At 52.4% G+C, this 21,676-nt stretch overlaps 1 protein-coding gene across 1 annotated transcript in view; it reads right to left on the bottom strand.

The window, feature by feature from the left end:
* Window positions 1–19,182, bottom strand: part of LOC107113593 (testis-expressed sequence 2 protein-like) — a 21,362-nt gene extending 2,180 nt beyond the window's left edge. The window contains exons 1-10 of the mRNA XM_015414942.1: window positions 17,869–19,182; window positions 15,153–15,353; window positions 13,032–13,359; window positions 12,392–12,633; window positions 10,615–10,761; window positions 9,812–9,911; window positions 7,445–7,577; window positions 3,304–3,441; window positions 1,879–2,091; window positions 945–1,065 (exon numbers count right to left, since the gene is read on the bottom strand). Coding sequence (XP_015270428.1) covers window positions 945–1,065; window positions 1,879–2,091; window positions 3,304–3,441; window positions 7,445–7,577; window positions 9,812–9,911; window positions 10,615–10,761; window positions 12,392–12,633; window positions 13,032–13,359; window positions 15,153–15,353; window positions 17,869–19,182 — 2,937 coding nt within the window. The remainder of the gene's footprint in view (window positions 1–944; window positions 1,066–1,878; window positions 2,092–3,303; window positions 3,442–7,444; window positions 7,578–9,811; window positions 9,912–10,614; window positions 10,762–12,391; window positions 12,634–13,031; window positions 13,360–15,152; window positions 15,354–17,868) is intronic.
* Between the last annotated feature and the right edge of the window lie 2,494 nt (window positions 19,183–21,676).

Raw genomic sequence — 21,676 nt, forward strand, 5'->3', positions numbered from 1 at the left:
AGGAGAACCCAGGGGGCGCCAGGTCCAACCAGCTGCAGCAAGCCATATGCCCCTGAGATGCCCACTAATCGGTCACTGGGGTAACAGCCGCCCCCCCCAGATGTTGTGCCCCACTGTCTCACTGGGGTAACAGCCGCCCCCCCCAGATGTTGTGCCCCACTGTCTGTTATTTAACAGGCCCGCAGTTCCTCAGTTCATGTGGCGGATGTACAGAAAATCCAATGCTCACTCCCTAACTGCACTTAGAGGCAATGCTTGCTCTAAGCCAATCTCTTCTCTTCTCAGCTGTGGAGTCTTGTGAGCAAAAATCCTACTTTGCATTAAAGTTGTGAGAGAGTGATTTGGCTGCTGCATAAATTAGGTTGCTCTGGAGCCCTCCTTCCCGAGCCAAGGCAAAAATGTGTGAGCCGGGGGCTAAAGAACTGTGAGCTAGCCCACAGTAACTCAGTTTAGAGGGAACACTGCTTAGAAGGCATTCCAGCATCCACAGCCAAAGGAGCTCGTGTAGCGGCGCTGCCTTCTGCTGGAGACTGGAGGGAGTTGAGGTAGACTGCACCTGAGCCAGGAGGTTCCACTCAGCCGTCTTGTGTGCTGATAGAACTGCCCTTCGTTGCTCGTCCCCCCCGGTTTGTTTTAAAGATACATGTCCAAATGTGCACACGTAAAGTGCTTTTCACCCCACCTCCTGCTGTTAATGTAGAAGCACTAGCAACAGAAAGGCAGCTAACTCGTACCGAGTTTCTGAACCCGCTGACGGCCACGCTTGGGAAGGCTGACTGACAACAGCTCATCACTTCTCTTGCGTTCTTCGCCTTGCACTTGTGATCTTGGCCAAAATTAATTCTAAATTAGATACTGGCCGGTTCTGTTAATGCTTATTCTTGGATGGTTTTATAAAGTCTTGGTTTTACCATTATCACCCGCCTCAGGTCTCAGCGGTTTACCTGAAACTCGTGCTGGAGTTTCTTCTCGATCCATTCGGTCACGTGGATGAAGGTGACCTCCCGTTCTCCAAGTTTTGGGCGGACCTTCAGATCCAGCTGTGGGGGTATCTTAAAGCTGTACCTGCAGAAGGGAGGCAAGAGAAACCCGTATGGATCTCTTTGCACAGTGGGGCTCCTTTGCGGCACTCCTGAAAACAGGGCTCTTTTTGTAGAAAAAGGCCAGCAGGAACTCATTAGCATAACAGGCCACACCCAACAGCATAAGCTCATTAGCATATTAGACCACACCCCTGACAGCACCGCTCATTAGCACATTAGGCCACACCCCCATGTTGCCAGACGTGTGGTCATCCAGCCACACCCACCTTTCCCTTATTATTCTGTTTACCTTGTTTGTTGTCAAAACCCAGGGCCTTTTTTTGTAGCAGGGACTCCTTTGCATGTTAGGCCACACACCCCTAATATAGCCAATCCTAATGAGTTTCTGCTGTTGGGTGTGGCCTATTATGCTAATGAGTTCCTGCTGGGCGTGGCCAAATCGGGAGCCAGCCGGAACTCCGTTCCTGTGCGTTCCTGCCCCAAAATAGCCCTGCTGCCCCTTCATGGGCTCGGCAGTGGAGCTGCAAGGCCGGCACCGGTGGCCGGGACCGTTGGAGGCGGGGTGTGTGGCCTTATGACACATTTCCGGTGATGCCAGGAGGTGTGGCCTTATGACACACTTCCGGTGATGTCAGGGGGTGTGGCATATGCTAATGAGTTATGCTAATGAGTTCCCCTAGCTCTTTTTTTACGAAACGACCCCTGACCAGACCACTGTCTGATCTGGCTCAGCGAGTTCTTACGCCTCCCTCTATCCTCACGCCTGCCGGCACCCTCACCAGCCCTGCCCAAACCCACGGTCTCTGTTCCCCTCTTCCCCCCCTTTGTCTCTTACCAGACTCGGTCCGTTGGGGGCGGAGGGATGTTGACCGTCAAGGTGCCCGTCAGCTCCTGGGCCTCCACGGTGAGCAGGAGCGGCGTGTTGGAGACCTCCTCGATCTTCTTCTTGATGAACTCGTTCTCAGTGGCCTTCTGGAAGTACTTGGACTTGGCGATCTTGTCCACCAGGCGCAGGATCTTCCGGCTCGTGCTGTTGCCGACGACGTGGCTAAGGGGGAGGAGAGAATCGGGGAGGGGGGGTCAGTCTGGGTCGGCAAAGAACGGGGACGAAGCTGCCGGCACGCTCAGTGCAGGTTGAGTTGCAAGCTCTGCGGGCGGTGGGATCCCCGGCCGGCCCCCGCTCTGCTTACCCTTGCTTTGCTCGGGGGATTCTGGAAGGGGGGGTTGATTCCCTGATGAAAAGGACGGTGATATAATTTTGACCCTCAGCACGGTCGTGAGCCGTGTCCCCTCTAAGCTGAGCTAGTGTGAGCTGCCTCACAGTTTTTTTTAGCCTCCGGCTCACACGTTTTTGCCTTAGCTCGGGAAGGAGGGGGCTCCAAAGCAAACTCGTTTATGCCGGAGCCAAATCGCTCGCTCACAACTTTAATGCCAGGAGCTCACAAAGTAGAATTTTTGCTCATTAGACTCCACAGCTTAAGACGGAGCATTGGTTAGCGAGGAGGGCATGATTTGCCCCTCCAAAGAGCTGTGTCGAGGGTGTGCGTTTGTGCGGTTTTATTGTCCGTTACTGTTTTTACGTATCGGATGTCATTTGTAATTCTTAATGTTTTATTCGTTGTATTGTATTGTTTTATATTATTTTAAACTGCCCAGAGAGCTTTGGCTACGGGCAATATGGGAATATCATCATCATCGCCATCATTTTTATTATTGATTGGATTAATACCCCGCCCTTCACTACCCGAAGAGTCTCAGAGTGGCTTACAATCTCCTTTCCCTTTTCCTCCCCACAACAGGCACCCTGGGAGGTAGGTGGGGCTGAGAGAGCTCTTTTATTCGTGCAGTGTATTTAATGCATAATTTATTTATTTAATTCATCTATAAACCACCTTTCTCCCCCAAGGGGCACCCAAAGCGGCTTGCATTCTTCTCCTCACCTCCATTTTGCACTCACACAACAGCCCTGTGAGGTAGGTTAGACTGAGGGTGCGCAACGGGCCCCAGGTCACCCCGCAAGCTTCTGTAGCATAAGCGGGGGGTCCGAACCCGGGTCTCCCACATCCGAGCCCGACACTCTGAACCACTATGCCACGCCGGCTCTCTCCGTTAGAGATCCTCGGGGCAACCCCTACAGACCAGCATCCCCCAGGGTCATCTGCAGAGAAGGAACTGCGATTGGGGTGTTACAGATAACACCCCAGTTCATTGAGAAAGTAGACCTATCTGAGCAGGCGTTGGGGGAGAGTCCATTGTGTACCCTTCGGCTCCGGGGGGGAGGTTCCTGTCTCCGGCGACTCCTGAAGGCTCCACGGCGGGAAGATCTTCCTCGTCGGAGGAGCCGGCGCTGGAAGACTCGGCATCGCTGTCGGCCAGGAGGACTAACCGGGGCTTGACACTGCAGGGAGGGAGAGAAGGAGAGGTAAGGCCCCCACCCCGTTCCCGGCAAACCAATCTTTGGCAAAGGCCGAGATCTGCCACTGCAGAGTGTCACTGGTGGGAAGGACTTTCTTATTTATTGGAATCCTTAACCCTGGGATTAAGAGAGTGGTTTTTACCTGTATACAGGGTGAGGCTGAGAAGGATTCCTTGGCAGTGGAGGAGGAGGAGAGGAGATTGGGTTTATGCCCCGTCCTTCACTTGGAGTCTCAGAGCGGCTTACAAACTCCTTTCCCTTCCCCTCCCCACAACAGACACCCTGGGAGGTGGGTGGGGCTGAGAGAGCTCTGACACAAACTGCTCTTTCAGGAGCAGCTGTGCCAGAGCTTGTGACTGACCCAAGGTCACATCAGCAGGTGCAAGTGGAGGAGTGGGGAATCAAACTCGGTTCTCCCGGATTAGAGTCCGTACACCTAACCACTACACCAAACAGTAGGGAGGAACTGGCTGGAGACGCCTGCCACAAAATGGCTGCTGCAGGAGGTGGAATCAGCCGCAAGATGGCTGCTGCAGGAGGCGGAGCCAGACACAAAATGGCTGCTGCAGGAGGCGGAGCCAGACACAAAATGGATGCCGCGGGTCACCTTCCGTCCCACAGTGAAGATCCTCGTGCTGTGGTGGCAGCTGCTGCCAAAACAATGTTTTAAAACTGCAAAACCAATGAAATCTCCCGTGGCCAGTCAGAAACCTTGCTCCACAAAAGCCCCAACCAGCTTCACCAGTTTTCGAAAAACACTTGGTGGGCGCCAGGAAAGGCAGGTGCCGTGATACCCCTGGGGTGCCACGTTGGGGACCCCTGGGGTAGGGGCTCTCTCATGATTGTGCATGTCCCGGCAACCTCCTGACTAGACTACTTGAGTGTAGTGTATGCAGGGCTGCCCTTGAAGGCCAAAAGTGCCACTGGTCCCAAATGAACTGGCAAGATCAGTTTTCCCCCCAGAGTTATCTGCAAGAATGCTATCGATTGCAAGCAGACTTTCCGGCTGAATTCAGAACGCAAGTACCAATCTTCGAAGCCTCGTCCCCTCTGGGCTCGAAGATCTTGGCTAGAACACCTTCTTCCATAGAGAACTTCTCCTTTTTGGAGTCTACTATGGACACGGGCTCCCCACGGATCAGCTGAAGGGCCCTTTAAATCTTGCAGGAGGGGACGGAGAGGGGCGCAGGCCACACCCCCTTCATAACGGCAAATAATGGCAGCCCCACCAGAAAAAAAAATTGCCCCTCGAGCCACAAAATCCTGGCTACGGGTCTGCTACAGGCCAAGACAGCTACCCTCTGAAACCAGAGACTGCAAAGGAAGGGCCCACAGCCCACATAACCTGATCCTCTTTGCGGTTCTGTCGTGGCCTCTTTCCTAGAATGAATAACTCCCCAGCTGTCGTGTCTTCTGTTCTGACACACCAGCGTGATCTCAGACAGATGGCTTGGGCCGATCTGGGGCTGGAGGGGGCGGGGCTGTGTGTGTGCGTTCCACTCATTCCTCGATCGGCCTCATTGGGCTGAAACTCAACCTGGGGGCCAGCTCACCCGGCACCCGTTAGCTGACTAGTCTCATCTGGACTGCTCGCACAAATCACGGTCGTCCCCCCCCACCCAGACTCTCGTAATTAAAAGGTGTTGCTCATTAAAAACGTGGCATTGACGCTCCCGCTGCTCAGACTGGCAAGCGTTCCCAAAACGGCGGGTGGGCCGGCTGCCGGAACGGAGGCGCAAAGTGACACATGTAAAAACTGTTAGAATTCCAATCACAAACAGAATTAAGACGAAAGGTTAAAAGCCAGATTTGAGAGAAGAAGAGAAGGGACTTACACCCCGCCCTTCACTACCCGAAGGAGCCTCAGAGCGGCTTACCGTCTCCTTTCCCTTCCCCTCCCCCACAACAGACACCCTGTGAGGGAGGTGGGGCTGAGAGAGCTCTTTCGAGGACTGCCCTTGAGAGAACAGCTCTGAGAGAACTTGTGACTGACCCAAAGTCACACCAGCAGCTGCATGTGGAGAAGCGGGGAATCCAACGTGGTTCTCCCAGATCAGAGTCTGCGCACTTAACCGCTGCACCAAACTGGCGTCTCTAGAATTTATATCACAGTTCTGGGCTCACTGGCCACTTCTGGGCACGGGAGAGGAAGGGCAAGCTCAGAGGTGGGAGGGGGGAGGAGAGAAGAGGGTGCCAGCCACAATGGAGAACCATCGCTGCCCTCAACCGAAAACCCAGGGCTATTTTTGGGCAGGAACGTACAGGAAAGGAGTTCCGGCTGGCTCCCAAGTTGGCCACGCCCAGCAGGAACTCATTAGCATAATAGGCCACACCCAACAGCAGACACTCATTAGGATTGGCTACATTAGGGGTGTGTGGCCTAACATGCAAAGGAGTTCCTGCTACAAAAAAAGCCCTGGTTTGACCACAAACAAGGTAAACAGAATAAGAAGCAAAAGGTGGGTGTGGCTGGATGAGCACACTTCTGGTAACACAGGGGTGTGGCCTCATATGCTAATGACCTGTGCTGTCAGGGGTGTGGTCTAATATGCTAATATGTTTCTGCTGTTGGGCGTGGCCAATTGTGCTAATGAGTTCCTGCTGGGCTTTTTCTACACCTCTGCCTTGCAGGCCCTGCGGAATTGCACAAGGTCCTGCAGGGCCCTGGTGGTATTAGGCAGAGAGTTCTACCAGGTCGGGGCCAGGACCGAAAAGGCCCTGGTCGAGGACAGCCGGACCTCTTTGGGGCCAGGGATTACCAGCAGGTTGTTATTGGATGAGCCAGTCCTGCATACAGTACTGGGAAGAGTTGCAGACATTTTGAAGGGCTGTCATCAGTGGCCGCTTGGACTCGGCATCCCTCTCACACATACCCCCAAACCCTCCGAATTCAGTGCAGAGGAAACTCAGAGAAAACATCATGGGGGCATATTAGTCGCTTGCTTTACAGAAGAAGAAGAAGAAGTAGAAGAAGTAGAAGAAGAGATTGGATTTATACCCCACCCTTCACTCAGAGTAGCTTACAAACGCCTTTCCCTTCCCCTCGTGACAACAGACCCCCCCCTGTGAGGTAGGCGGGGCTGAGAGAGCTCTTTCGAGGACTGCCCGTGAGAGAACGGCTCTGAGAGAACTTGTGACTTGACCCAAGGTCATCCGGCGGGTGCAAGTGGAGGAGTGGGGAACCAAACCCGGTTCTCCCCGGTCAGAGTCCGTGCACTTAACCACTGGCTCGACTGGAAAACCTTCCTAGCTGATTTCGGTCCACTTTTGAAATGTTGCTGGTGTGGACGAGAAGCAGAGATTGTTAGTCCAGTGGGCTGTCCCAAGCAGGGTTGCCAGCCTCCAGGAGGTGCCTGGAGATCTCCTGCTGATACAACTGATCTCCAGACAATATATAACTGACAGGGGGCTTTAGTTGCCTACAAAGTGGGGGTGGGTGGGATGACCCCTTATCACACTGTCTTGATTTCATCTTTGGATGGATGGGATAAAAATGTGACGGCTAAACGCAACACCAGCAGATCTATCCGCTGCAGCTGTCTTCGTCACTGTGTACTGTTATGCCGGGGAGGCTGTACCAGTCGGCTTTCTGGTCTGCCGGGGAGGCTGTACCAGTTGGATTTCTGGTCTGCCGGGGAGGCTGTACCAGTTGGATTTCTGGTCTGCCGGGGAGGCTGTACCAGTCGGCTTTCTGGTCTGCCGGGGAGGCTGTACCAGTTGGATTTCTGATATGTCGGGGAGGCTGTACTAGTTGGATTTCTGGTATGCTGGGGAGGCTGTACCAGTTGGATTTCTGCTATGCTGGGGAGGCTGTACCAGTTAGATTTCTGGTGTGCTGGAGAGGCTCTACTAATTGGATTTCTGGTATGCTGGGGAGGCTGTACTGGTTGGATTTCAGGCGGCTCCCAAACGCCAAAGGGAGGCAGACGTAGCATTTCCTTCCAAACAGGAGGAGACTCGCGGGGGGCGGCGGCGGCAACCTTACCCTTCCCCGCCGGGGTCCGCCTTCCCGCTCTCCTCGGCCAGGGCTTCCTTCCCCAGCTTGCAGAGGTTCATCTTGGTCTCCAGGGTCATCTGCAGGGACCCGCTGTAAGTAACTTCCATGTCCACCCAGAGCCCTGCGGAGCAAGGGGAGGGGGCAGTGTTAAAACGGATGGGTGCAGAGCGGTTGCTGGGGTGCCTTCGCCCACAATCCCCCATCCTCGTGGGACAGGGCAGGGATACAAGTTAATTAAAGTAATAAAGATGATGGTGATGGTAATCTGGTGTTAGGGAGGACTGTGTCTCAGCCGTGATATTGCAGAGGGGGTGGGGAAGGGAAGAGAGAAAGTGGAGGAATGATACTCTGCTGAAAACAACCTGCTGGGGGTCCGTGGCCCCAAAGACATCCGGCTGTCCTCGACCAGACCCAGGACCTTCTTGGCTCTGGCCCCGGCCTGGCGGAACTCCCTGCCACATGACGCCAGGGCCCTGAGGGACTTAATGCAATCCCACAGGTCCTGCAAGGCAGGGTTATTCCACCAGGGTTTTGGCTGAGGACAGCAACGGGTTTTATCTGCCCGGTACCTTCCCCCTTTCTCTCTTTCCATCCTTTTCCGCCGTCTCCTCGTCCCCCTGCCTGCGAGATGACATAGTCTGGGAGTCCAGCGTTCCCTGTAAGCTGAGTTAGTGTGAGCCGGCTCACAGTTTTTGTAGCCTCCGGCTCACACGTTTTGGTCTCACCTCAGGAAGGGCGGCTCCGGAGCAAACTAACTGATGCAGCAGCCAAATCGCTCGCTCACAACTTTAACGCCGGTCGCTCATAAAGTAGAATTTTTGCTCACAAGACCCCACGGCTTAGAGGGAGCATTGTCTGGGACTGGTTGAAGAAAAATTAATGTGTCATCTGGAGGTGGTGACGGCTACAAGCATGGACAGCTTCAAAAGGGAATTAGATAGGCATATGGAGCAGAGGTCCATCAGTGGCTATTAGCCACAAGGTATAGATAGGGGCTCTGGGGCAAGTGATGCTCTGTCTTCTTGGTGCTTGGGGGGGGGCAACAGTGGGAGGGCTTCTAATGTCCTGGCCCCACTGGTGGACCTCCTGATGGCACCTGGTATTTTTGGCCACTGTGTGACAGAGTGTTGGACTGGATGGGCCTTTGGCCTGATCCAACATTGGCGTCTCTTATGTTCTTATGACTGTTTTATGAGTGTAATTAGTATTTTTTTCATTCACAATTTATTAATTTCTGTAGTGGACAATGACACAGAATATTGATCCTATTTTCCACTATTATATTATTCACCCCCAAAATTATTTATAAATAGAAAGTGGTCTCAAACGCCTCCACTAAGTCCTATTATAGTAAAGGTAAAGGTTTCCCCTGCATTGCTAACCAAGAATTACTTCCTATTCTGAATCCTATTCTCTTATACCACCCGTTAAATGCAATTCCATCCAGTTTCCTGTGTTCTTTCCCCATGTTCGCATTAGTTACAATACATATCTATATATCTAATAGCCAAGTTGCCCCCTCCGTGCGGATATCTAAATCCGCACATCGGGGGCCCTTGTGGGGCAGAGAGATTTTCCTGCACACTTGGAGCAGTCCCCAGGTGTGCAGAAAAATCTAAAAAGTTAAAAAAACATACTGGGGATATTTAAATCCCCCCCAAAGTAAAAGAGCATTCCCTGTGCATGCGCAGAGAACGCTCTGGGAACTCTGCGGCGGGCCCGGCAGCTGGGAGGTGCTCAGGCCTCACCGCTGGTGCCCGTGGGGGGGAGAAGGCTTACCTGCGGAGCTGCTTCTGCAGGCCAGGAGCCTTTAGGAATACTCCCCCCCCCTGTGAGTATCGTGGGTCCCGCTTCTTGTATCTACATAATAACTTAACATTGGACATCTTCAGTTCACTGCCTACTATTACATACTTCCAATTTACTTTATTCTTCAGAAAAACCAGCTTCACCTAAAAAAAGAAAACCAACTGGAACTGCCTCTCATTTCTGGGGCCGAGTAATTAGTATTCTAAAGTTTAATTTGTACTGTAATTTTAACACTGTTATGATTGTACTTTATTTGATCGTTGTTCAACACCCGGAGCCCTGTGAACGCCAGGACTGGCGATCCATGAATTGAAAGTATCAATCAACCAATCGATAAAGCTTTGGTTCCTGGGCATGTACGAAGTCCCAGGTTCATAACATTCTCAGGTTTCAGGGCTGGGGACGAGTACGGAGCGTTGCTACTGATCGGGGCGATTCACGGTGGGCCAGGCAGACCCGTGGTCTGTCTCGGCGTAAGGCCGCTTCGTCGGGGGGGGTGGGTCGTCCCAGCCGACGGGAGGGGAAGCACGGACTCCCGGGGCTTACCTCGATGGTCAACGGTTGGGCTGGAAACACCGATGATGTGCGGGATAGAGCTCCCCATGTCCAGTTCGGTGAGCGTGAGTTCGTTCATAAAATAGGGCAGCTGGGTGGGAACGAAAGGGAGGAAGACAAAAGCCGTCACTTACGGGAAACGGAAAGGAGCAACGAGATGGGAGGCCGGCCCTGCATGGACTGTTCTCGGTTTTTTTTGGGGGGTGGGTGGGTCTATGGTTGCCAACCTCCAGGGGGGTCTGGAGATCTCCTGGATTACAACTGATCGCCAAGCAACAGAGATCAGTTCCTCTGGAGAACATGGCCGCTTTGGAAACAGGACTTGATGGAATTGTACCCCACTGAAGTACCTCCCCTCCCCAAACCCCACCCTCCTCAGGCTCCACCCCCCCAGATCTCCAGGTATTTCCCAACTTGGAGCTGGCAACCTCAGCTGGGGCCAACTCCTTCTGTCCTGACCCCAGGAGCCAGAGTCCGCCTGACCAGGAGGGGGGAGGAGGAGGAGGAGGAGGAGAAGAAGAGATTGGATTCATACCCCGCCCTTCACTCAGAGTGGTTTACAATCTCCTTTCCCTTCCCCTCCCCACAACAGACACCCTGTGAGGGAGGTGGGGCTGAGAGAGCTCTTTTGAGGACTTGTCTTGAGAGAACAGCTCTGAGGGAACTTGTGACTGACCCACGGTCACCCAGCTGGCTGCACGTGGAGGAGTGGGGAATCGAACCCGGTTCCCCCAGATCAGAGTCCGCCACTCTTAACCACGACACCAAACTGGGGGGCAGTGCCTCTTCCTCACCTTGATTCGGCCCAGTTTCTTCTGAATCTTGTCGGAGACCTGGTCCGCCCAATATTTCTCCCTCAGGAAGTCCCAAAACATCCGTCCGAGCAGTGCGTTGGCCCACGCCGTCTGCGGTTCGCCGGCGACGCTCTCCTCTCCAAGACACTGGGCCGAACAAACGAGAGAGAACCGTCAGTCGCGCCCTATGTTGCTGGGTCTCAAAGTGTGAGGACAAGCACCCGCCGGCCGAGAGGAGAGTCGCCAACCTCTAAAAGAACTGGAATTAGTTTGTCCTCACAAATTCCCCAGTGGTTTCAGGAGAGCAGCCATGTTGGTCTACTGTAGAAAAGCAAGACAAGGACAACAAGAGTTTTAGGGTACGAACGTTCGAGCGTCAAAGGGAGATGGAGGTAAGCTTCAAGTCTTGAAAACTTAAACTCAAAACAAGAAGAAGAAGAAGAAGAAGAAGAAGAAGAAGAAGAAGAAGAAGAAGAAGAAGAAGAAGAAGAAGAAGAAGAAGAAGAAGACGAGGAGGAGGAGGAGGAGGAGGAGGAGGAGGAGGAGGAATGATGATGAAGAAGAAGGGCCCCGGTCACACAGCAAAGTTGCCGCGGGAGAGGCACGGAAGGTGGGCGTATTATCCGGGCACGATCACACCCCAACATCTGGGAAGTGGAGCGCACCCGTGGCTTACCGCCGAAGATGCGCGTTAAAAAACTAGTAGCTCCAAGGTACTAGTAAACGTTTGCCATGGGCTGCCTCCAGACACCCATGGTGTGATCGCGTCGGCGTGCGGCATTCCCCTCCGGTCCCTCGTTTACCCGCTGGCGCCGAGGGAAGGACCCGTGGTGTGCCACCGGCGCGTCTGATCGTGTAATTGCACATCAAACTGGACCGGGGCAATTAGCCACGCCTCCCCCCCACAATATCCGGCCCGTGTGACCGGGGCCAAGAGCTGAGATTGGATTTATACCCCGCCCTTCACTACCTGAAGGAGTCTCAGAGTGGCTCACAAACTCCTTTCCCTTCCTCTCCCCACAACAGACACCCTGTGAGGCAGGTTGGGCTGAGAGAGCTCTGACAGAAACTGCTCTTTTTTCAAGGACAGCTCTTGTCAGAACTATGGCTTGCCCAAGGTCATCCAGCAGCTGCAAGTGGAGGAGTGGGGAATCAAACCTGGTTCTCCCCGGTCAGGGTCCACACACTTAAGCACTACACCAAACTGACACTCCCCTGGCCTCCCTGCCCCCTGCCCAAGAGAAAAGCAGCTTTGGGAAGGAGAGATTTACAAGAAAAACGTCAGGGTGTGTGTGCAAAAGAAAGGGGCCTTTTGACTCTTCGCTTCCCCCACACACGCAAATAGCAGAGAACCTCCAAAGCAGGGCCCCCCAACCTTTCCAGACCTGTGGGCATCTTTGGAATCCTGACAAGGTGTGCTGGGTGCTGCCACAAAATGGCCGCTTCAGGAGGTGGAGCCAGCCACAAAATGGCTGCCACAGCTCACCTTCAGCCCCACTGCAAAGATCCCTGTGCTGTGGTGGCAGCTGCCGCCAAAGCAACAACCTTTAAAACCTACACAGCCTATCGAAACTCCTGGGGCCAATCAGAAGCCTTTCTGGGCAGAAGCCCCATCCGGCCCTACTTTGGCTTTGTAGAAACACCTGGTGGTCACCAGGAAAGGTGTCGGTAGGCACACTGGCGCCCAGGGGCACCCTGTTGAAGACCCCTGCTCTAAAGCGTCCTCGAGAAGCCTTTGTTAGGGGTTCTCCTCAGCCCCACCTAGCTGGTTCCTCACCTTTTTGGGAGTCAGGCTGCCGCTGCCAGGCGCACTGGGGCAGGGACTCCCCGGCGAGCTGGAGCTGTTTGCCGTCGGGACGATCCGGGACATGTAGGCGTGGTAGTCCAGCAGCAGCTTCTCCCGCACGTTCCCAACCAGATCCTTGGGCTTGAACAAAGAGGGGAGGTCTTCCGTGCTTCCCCGGCAGCTGCTGCTGTTGCTGCTTGTCCCTCTCCCCGATGGGCTGAGCTGGTTTGTACCTACGGCAGAGAGAAAAGGGGGAACCGTGAGAGGGGCGGGGGAGACTGAAGTCTGGAGGGCTCTGGGTCCTCTACCAGCTGGCTTCACAATCTGGCTGCCTTAATTAGTATAAATCAAATAAATGAATAAATAGTTGATTTCTGTTTACCTTGGTTGTTGTCAAAACCCAGGGCCTTTTTTGTAGCAGGAACTCCTTTGCATGCTAGGCCACACACCCCTAATGTAGCCAATCCTAATGAGTTCCTGCTGTTGGGTGTGGCCTATTATGCTAATGAGTTCCTGCTGGGCGTGGCCAACTCAGGAGCCAGCCGGAACTCCGTTCCTGTGCGTTCCTGCCCAAAAATAGCCCTGATCTTACCGCCCATTAAAGTAGGGCCAGGCTCCGCTGTTCCGTTACCTGCCCGGGTTTCGCTTTGACTGGCGTTGTGCGGCTCGGGACCCTTGGCCCGGGAGGCCCTCGTGAGGTGCTGAAACCACTCCTCCTTCTCCCTCCCCGTCCTGCCAAAGAGGTAAAGAGTCCTTTCCCGGGGGTCGTCGGGCTGCTTCGGAGGGGTCTCCTGGCCAGGGGGCTGTCTCTTCTTCGCGCTCTTCTCTTTCTGGGGGTCGGCGTCGTGCTCACCGGAGCTCTTCCTGCCCGGGTCGTCCGGCTCCGGCAAGAGAACGCAGACGGGGTATTTCTTGTTCCACATCCTCTTCCGAGCCAGCCCGGGTGGGAAGAGAAAGACCTGGAATGCCAACAGGAGACGTCAGACTCCACCGGTTATGGGCGGCACGGGTGGTCCCTAGGGAGTGAACTGGGAACAGGTGAGATTTGGGAAGGCGGGACGGCTTGGCCGTTCAAACACTCGCCGTCCTGCAGGTGTGAAAAGAACCATCTTAAACAACATCCTTGAAACTGCAGAGATTGACAAATCAACTCTTATGGAACTGAGGCCCCTGAGGGTTCCGTTTGTTAGGTTTCTGAACCTTACGTCTGCAGAAAGGAAAGTCCAAAAATCTGAAGGCAAAAATTCGAAAGGAGTGGGGACTAGGGTAGATTCAGGTAGGTAGCTGTGGTTGTCTGAAGCAACAGAACAACGTTTGAATCCAGGGGGCCCCTTTAAGACTAGCAAAGCTTTCGTGTGCATGCACACTTCTTCAGCAACCAGGAAACTAGGGAGTGATTTTTTAAAAAAATCCTTGTGTTCTGACTTGCACATTCCTTGCGTCTATTGAGAGCTGCACTATTGAAGACTAAGATGGGCAGCCGTGTTTGTCTGTCTGTAGCAGTAGAAAAGAGCAAGAGTCAAGTAGCACCTTAAAGAGGAACAAAATATGTGGAAGGGGAGGAGCTCTCGTGAGTTGGTGCTCACTTCCTCAGATACATCTAGAATGGGAGCCCATCTGTCCAATTTATTGGAAAGCGGAGTGATTTCAGACACTGAATGACATTAGCAGGCAAATGACGATAGCAGGTGAACGACAATAGCAGGCATGATCGGATTAGGCGTGATACGAAGAGGGGTGATAGGTGCGTGGAGAAATCAGCATTGGTAATGAGACAGGAAACCTAGGTCTTGATTCAGTCCAGGTGGATGCCTTGTCCTAGATCCTAGCAACACCATCAGTGGACCTAGCAACATCAGCCTTATCATCTCAGGTCCATATTCCTGCTCATCCTCTAATATGATCGATGCCATCACATGTCAGCAATGTCCTTCCACCCTCCACACTGGACAAACAGGCCAGTCCCTTCAACACAGAATTAATGGACGCAAGTCTGACATTAGGAACCACAACTTTCAAAAAAACAGTGGGGGAACATTTTTCAGGACAGTCAGTTGCTCACCTAAGAGTAGCAGTTCTCTTAGAAAGGGATCTCAAGGGGAGATTCGAAAGAGAGGCTGCTGAATCGCAACTCGTCATGACGCTCATGACAATGCAAACTCCCTGGACTGAATCGAAGAAGGGAGCAGTGATTCCCGTCACCCAGGGCTCTTTTTGTAGAAAAAGCCCAGCAGGAACTCATTAGCATAACAGGCCACACCCAACAGCAGAAACTCAATAGCATATTAGGCCACAGCCCTGACAGCACAGCTCATTAGCATATTAGGCCACACCCCCATGTTACCAGCTGTGTGGTCATCCAGCCACGCCCACCTTTTGCTTCTTATTCTGTTGACCTTGTTTGTGGTCAAAACCCAGGGCCTTTTTTTGTAGCAGGAACTCCTTTGCATGTTAGGCCACACACCCCTAATGTAGCCAATCCTAACAAGTTTCTGCTGTTGGGTGTGGCCTATTATGCTAATAAGTTCCTGCTGGGCGCGGCCAACTCGGGAGCCAGCCGGAACTCCGTTCCTGTGCGTTCCTGCCCAAAAATAGCCCTGCCGTCACCAATTGTGTTAGTCTTAAAGGTGCTACTGGACTCTTGCTCTTTGCCACTGCTGCTGAAGACTGAGGCAGCTGTATCTGTGGCTACTGTAAAACAGAGAGCAAACAGACCTCAGTTTTGGTTTGGTTTCCCAACCGAGAGCCGTACCTTAGCGCCGTGCAGGTCGTAATGGTGGTGATTCACGAAAGCCACCTCCGGGATCTCTTCCTCAAAGGTGGCCCTGCGGGGGATATTGCTTTTGGGGTAGGAGAGCTTCAGAGAGCAGTCTTCCAGGGTCACAAACACGGAGTGCGTCAGCGATGGGTGATAAATCTCAGGATCGTAGAAGTACATCTCGTTCATCCATCCCTGGGAAAGAAACACCTCTGCTTAGAGTGGGAGGGGTTACCAGCTCCATGACATGTACAATCAGGAAGTCTTTTGCTACAGGATGTTGAGATGGCCGGCAGTGCAGAAAGATAGCTCTTAAAAAGGGTTCAACAAATTTAAAAAGGAGAGAGAGACTCGGGCTTCCTGTGGTTGTTGACATCATGCAGATTTATGATGTATTGCAGATATTTATGGGTGTTTGCAGGGGTCATTTCATAGAAAAAGAGGTGCAGGAGCTCATTAACATAACCCATTAGCATAACTCATTTGCATATGCCACACCCCCTGACATCAGCGGAAGTGTGTCAGAAGGCAACACTCAGGCTCCACGGGACTGTTTTGGATTGCTAGCTATTGGGGGGTGGGAACGTGCAGATCTGTCCTCGCAGAGGAGGGAGAGCTCGTGCCTGAATAAAACTTGATCTTAAAGGTGCCACTGGACTGTTTCGGACTGGGGGGCTCTGCAGCTTACCTGGCCGCTTCTTGCTCTGACTGAGGGCTGCTGGGAGCAGGGGGTGGGGCTTGTTGCATGTGCCTGCCCCCTTGGCTCTTTACTGCCAGAGCTCCGCTCCTGTGCGCTCCTGCAGGAAATGACCCCTGTGTACAATTATGTGTTTTCGGTGGTAGAGAGAAGAGCGTTCTAGGTAAAAACCTTCAGGAAATTTGTCTTGGAAGATTTTGATGTCTGGTAAAAGGCACGTAAGGGGCTGCGGTGGCTCAAGTGGTTAAGACGCTGAACTGCGGACCGGAAGGTTGGTAGTTCAGCAGTTTGAGACCCGAGTGCCACATGACGGAATGAGCTCCCGTCTGTGGCCCCAGCTCCTGCAAACCGAGCAGTTCGAAAGCAAGAAACTGCAAGTAGATAAATAGGTACCGCTTCGGTGGGAAGGTAACGGCGTTCCATGTGCCTCGGCGTCTAGTCATGCCGGCCACATGACCACGGAAACGTCTTTGGACAGCGCTGGCTCTTCGGCTTGGAAACAGAGATGAGCACCGCGTCCCTAGAGTCAGATTCGACTGGCTTTTGAGCAAGGGAAACCTTTACCTTTACCTAAAAGGCACATACCGCAACAGAGTCTATCTGGTTTGTGTGTGCTGACCAGAAAGAAAATTACCGACGGAGCCTCTTTATCTTTGCAAAAGCTAATATGACTCCTTTATTGTAAGGAGCTCCATTCTGGACAGGATAGAGGAGAGACAGGGTTCTAATCTAGTCTAACTAGCTAGGATGGATAGAGATACAGAAAGGATGTCCTGCACTCTGGCCCGTAGCTACGGTGGAGCTATTTGGGGCTCCGCCCCCTTTCTTAAAGGGACAGCCCCACAAGAATTTCAGAAAAACAGAAGAGCTTTGTGGCTCTCAGATAGCAAAGTAAGTTTACGGGGGGGGAGGGGCTCCAAAGAGTCTGCCGCACACTGTTTCCCATATTTCCTAAAACCAGCATCACATGACCTTTGGAAGGTTGTAGAGGAAGAGGAGAGTGGATTTATATCGCGCCCTTCACTAGCCGAAGAAGTCTCAGAGCAGCTCACAATCTCCTTTCCCTTCCCCTCCCCACAACAGACACCCCGTGAGGTAGGTGGGGCTGAGAGAGCTCTTCCAAGGACTGCTGTTGAGAAAACAGCTCTGGAAGAACCTGTCTATTTGTTCTGAGTTCAGTCCAAGGTCCTACCCTATCAAGCCCTTCCCAACCCACATCCCACGTACTTGACAGACCTTCTTTCCCAGAGAAGAAGAGGAGGAGGAGGAGATTGGATTTATACCCCACCCTTCACTATCCGAAGGAGTCTCAGAGTGGCCTACAAACTCCTTTCCCTTCCCCTCCCCACAACAGACACCCTGTGAGGTAGGTGGGGCTGAGAGAGCTCTTTCGAAGACTGCCCTTGAGAGAACAGCTCTGAGAGAACTTGGGACTGACCCAAGGTCACACCAGCAGCTGCATGTGGAGCCGTGGGGAATCAAACCCCGTTCTCCCAGATTAGAGTCCGCACTCCTAAACACTATACCAAACTGGCTCTCGCTATTCAAACTGATCTCTAGACGACCAAGATCAGTCCCCCTGGAGAAAATGGCTGCTTTGAAGCATGGATTCTATGGCATTTTATCCTGCTGAGGTCCCTCCGCTCCCCAAACCCGCCCTCCCTCAGGCTCCCCCCCCAAATCTCCAGGTATTTCCCAACCCAGAGCTGGCAACCCCAGCCTGTCCCATGAACAGAACATCCGTCAAGCCCGATTCTTTCCTCTTCTGCCTATCTCTGATCACGGTCGCAGATAGCAAAGTACATTTACGGGGTAAGCGGGGGAATTTCAAAGGGTCTGCTGCACGCTGTTCCCTATGTTTCCTAAAACCAGCGTCACTTGTCCTTAGAAAGGTTGGAAGCAGATACTTTTTTTCTAAATGTAGGAGAATCCAAATCCAAATATTTGCAAGCGGATAAAAGGGCAAACTTCTGCATTAGGCCTCCAGAGAGGGAGATGCGTGGCCTCGCTTACCTTAAGCACGTTGGATTCTCGGGGCTGCCGAATCAGTGTCTCCGACGGCATCTTGTCCCAAGGAGGCCGCATTCTCCGCCGAGACAGGGAGCGCTTTGGCACCAAGAGGAGGATGATCAGGAAGCCCAACATGAACCCGCAAGCCAAGCCAAGGAGGAGGCCAGAGACATAGGGGGGCAGCGGAAGGACAAAGTAATTGTAGGCCAGGAGGGCGATGCAGGCGAGGGCTTTGCACGGCACTGTGCTACGGGGCTGAGCGGGGCACAAGACCTCCAGGGGGCGGATTGTCCGCACGTCACCCTCGCCGGACCCTTTCTCCTGGGCCACCTCGACCACCTGGATGACGTCGCCGTAGGAGCAGATCTCGTACTGGCAGTTCGAGGAAGGGCCCCATTTCTGTTCCATGGGCAAGCGTTCCTCCCCTTGACTCCTTCGGCTGGGCTGATAGCTGTGGCCCTCGCTTTTGGCCTCCGAGGCGGAGAGATCTCTACGGAGGCTGGAAGAAGATTCGAGGACGTGGTTGCCCGAAGGGGCGGACTTGTGTTTCGGAGAAGTGTTGTTCTCGTCTCCTATGATTTTGCTGAGTCTACTGAGCGGTTCTTGCATGGCCTCCGAAAACCGCCGTTTGGTGTCTTCAAACTTGGCTTCCTGGGCCTTGAAGAAGCTGCCTTTGCTATCCGAAGGGGACGTGCTGGGCGAAGAGGGGGCCGTCCTGGAGTCCCCATTCTTGCCCTTGGGTTGGGTGATCTGGCGCCACCGGTGGACGTTGAGCTTGGAGTCCGATTTCGATTGAGTCACCTCGGGCTCCAGGCGGGAGATCTCGGTGGAGATGGATTTGACCAGGCTGAGCAGAGGCTGGGGCTTGAGGGAGGAGCTGTCTCGGGACTCGATCTCGGTCGAGAGGGACTTCACGAGGTTGATGAGCGGTTTGGGGCCTTGCGGGTTTATGAGCCCGGTCGATCTCAGAGGTGGGAAACTAGGAGAGCTGGAAAGGGGAGCCGCGGGCAGGAAATCGGAGTCGGGAGGAGAGGGGAGAGGGGGCGGCACATGGAGGGTGGCGCCTGCATGTTGGGCTTCCTCTTGACCGGTATCTTCGCACAGGGAGAAGCTTTCCGGTGGATCAGCGACGGCTTCTTCCTCGTCGTTATCCAAGGCAAAGATCAGTTCATTCCCATCCACGCCTTCCCAGTCTCCTCCTTTCTGTGTGAAAGCCACCTCTTGGGAGCCGAAAGGAACATTCACCTGTTGGGAGCCGACATGGGAAAAAGGCTTTGCCGCAGAAGGGCTCAATGCTGTTCGAGAGCTGTCAGCCATGTTTCACATCCTCACTGATGCTGAACCTAAAAAGCCAGAAGAAATTTTAAGAAATTTTTTGGAAATGGCGGAAATGGACAAATTGATGCTAATTTTGAAAGGACAACCAGAAACCACATTTGAAAATACACGGTCGAGATTTTTTAAGTGGCTGGAAGACTACAATAAGTAAATTATACAGACATTCAAAACTTGTTAAGGACATATAAAGTACAACTTTGATATGTTTGCAAGTGGTATACATAATGATATAAGGTGGAATATATAAATGTATGATAAATTAGGCATGAGTTCGTCAAAGAAGGAATTGTAAGAATAATTTCCCCTCTTTTATGCTTGTTATGTCTTTAAAATTAAAAAAATTGATAAAAAATAAAAAATGAGGAGACGGTTGGACATTTAGGGAGGAACCCACCACCAGATAGATGCCTATGGAACAGACAGATACTTCCAGCTCTTAAGAACCTCATGGTAGAAGCGATTCTGCTCCTTTAAGTTTTCTGTGTTGCATCCACAAGACCATAATAGCCACACACACACACACCAATCCTCCATCTAAGCTGTGGAGTCCTGTGAGCAAAGATTCTGCTTTGTGAGCGACTGGCATTAAGGTTGTGAGCGAGCGATTTGGCTACTGCATGAATCAGTTTGTTCTGGAGCCCTCCTTCCTGAGCTAAGACAAAAATGTGTGAGCTGGAGGCTAAAAAACTGTGAGCTAGCTCACACTAACTCAGCTTAGAGGGAACACTGATATACATATATACACACACACCTACACCAGGGGTTTCCAACAGGGTGCCGGTTGACACCCGCAAACACCCTTCTTGGTGCCCACCGAATGCTTTTAAAAGATGGGAGGGACAAGCTGGTTATCTTGCTGCAGCATGGCTTCTAGTTGGCCACTTGGCTAGGCAGGTTAAAATAACATTGTTTCAGCTGCCATCACAATGTTTGTTTTATTCTCTCTCACTCATCTTTCCCGGTATATATATATTTAAATTACCCCTCTTCTCTGCACTTAAATCCCCTTTGTTTGGCTCCGCCTCCCATGGCAGCCATTTTGCCTGCAGGGTCAAAAGTTTGGGTTCCCCTGACCTACAGTATATATTATCTGTTTTAGACCAATTTTGGGGGAGGCGCTGAGAGAATCCTGCAAGAGATCCTTTAGATCCTCTCGAGACAATGACAGTATTTTGGGGAGATGGGACGACTTGGAAACCAGTTTAAGTCTCCGACTGGTGGAGCCCACCCCCCATGATGCTCCTCCAGGGGAGAGGCCGTGGCTCAATGGTAGGGCATCTGCGTGGCGTGAAGACGGTCCCAGGCTCAACTCAATCCCCGGCATCTTCAGCTAAATACGGATAAAGTCAGAGGTGATGTGAAAGACCCCCAGCTTGGGACCCTGGAGAGCCCCCTGCCAGTCCGAGTAGACAATACTGACCTCGATCGACCAAGGATCTGATTCACCTTCACGCGTGTCTGTGTTTTTTTGCAATGCCGAACTTCCAGGTTTAAACTCCGGCAACGGAGCAGATTTCACCGGCAGCTCGCGGCTCTCCCGAATTGTTTCCCATCGATACTTTTAATCAGCGCGCTTCCAAATAAACCATGTCAGGTATCGAAATGATACTCCGCGTTGGGGCGACTACTAAGCTTTATAGCAACACGATATATTGTCGGCAGAAGGGATTAAGGAAAACAAATCTTCTTACTCGTGTCATCGCCAAATGGCATTGCATCCGCTGATTGCCAAGTACTCAAGATTATTACTGGGGGGGGGGGGGGGTTTTGGTACTGTGTGATTTGTAATTGACTTTAATCGAAGAGCGGCTCATGAACTGACCCGTTGTTTTAAAAATCTGTATGCTTTCTCCCCCCCCACCTCCCCCCGCAATACGTTAAAAATACGGTAAGTTTGTAGGGAGAGGTCATCTCCCAAGAGAAGACACCGGAGTTCCCCTGACCCCTGTCTGTTACCTTCTCTTACCCCTCTCTTTTTTATCTAGTGTCTAGATCATATAACCTTCAGCCGCCCGAAAGACAAGAAATAATAGAACCTGTCTCTTCTACGGTCTCAGCACTCCTGTCCGCTGTCAATCTCGCATTCTGCGGTTTCTAAATATCCTAAAGGCGGCCTTCATCTCCTGAGAGGTTATTAACTTTCGGAAAGCCCGATCGATAACACAATAATGATACAGTCCAGATTTAGAAAGCTCATTTCATCCAGAAGGAACTCAGAGTACACAGCCGTGTGTAGGAGTCGCTGAGAATGCAGCAACCCGCCTGGGGGATGAGGCCATCTGGTTGTGATAGCAATATGGGGAGGGAGAGCATTTAGTAGCAGATGCCGGAGTTGTCCGGCAAGATCCTAAGCTGTTCATGTTTATCGGTTTTGCAGATCTTTATAGTCAGGAGCAATGCTTCCTCTAAGCTGTGGAGTCTTGTGAGCAAAAATTCAACTTTGTGAGCGACGGGCATTAAAGTTGTGAGCGAG

The sequence above is a fragment of the Gekko japonicus genome, unplaced genomic scaffold (genome assembly GCF_001447785.1).
Source record: "Gekko japonicus isolate JY-2015 unplaced genomic scaffold, Gekko_japonicus_V1.1 scaffold3333, whole genome shotgun sequence".
NCBI lineage: Eukaryota > Metazoa > Chordata > Lepidosauria > Squamata > Gekkonidae > Gekko > Gekko japonicus.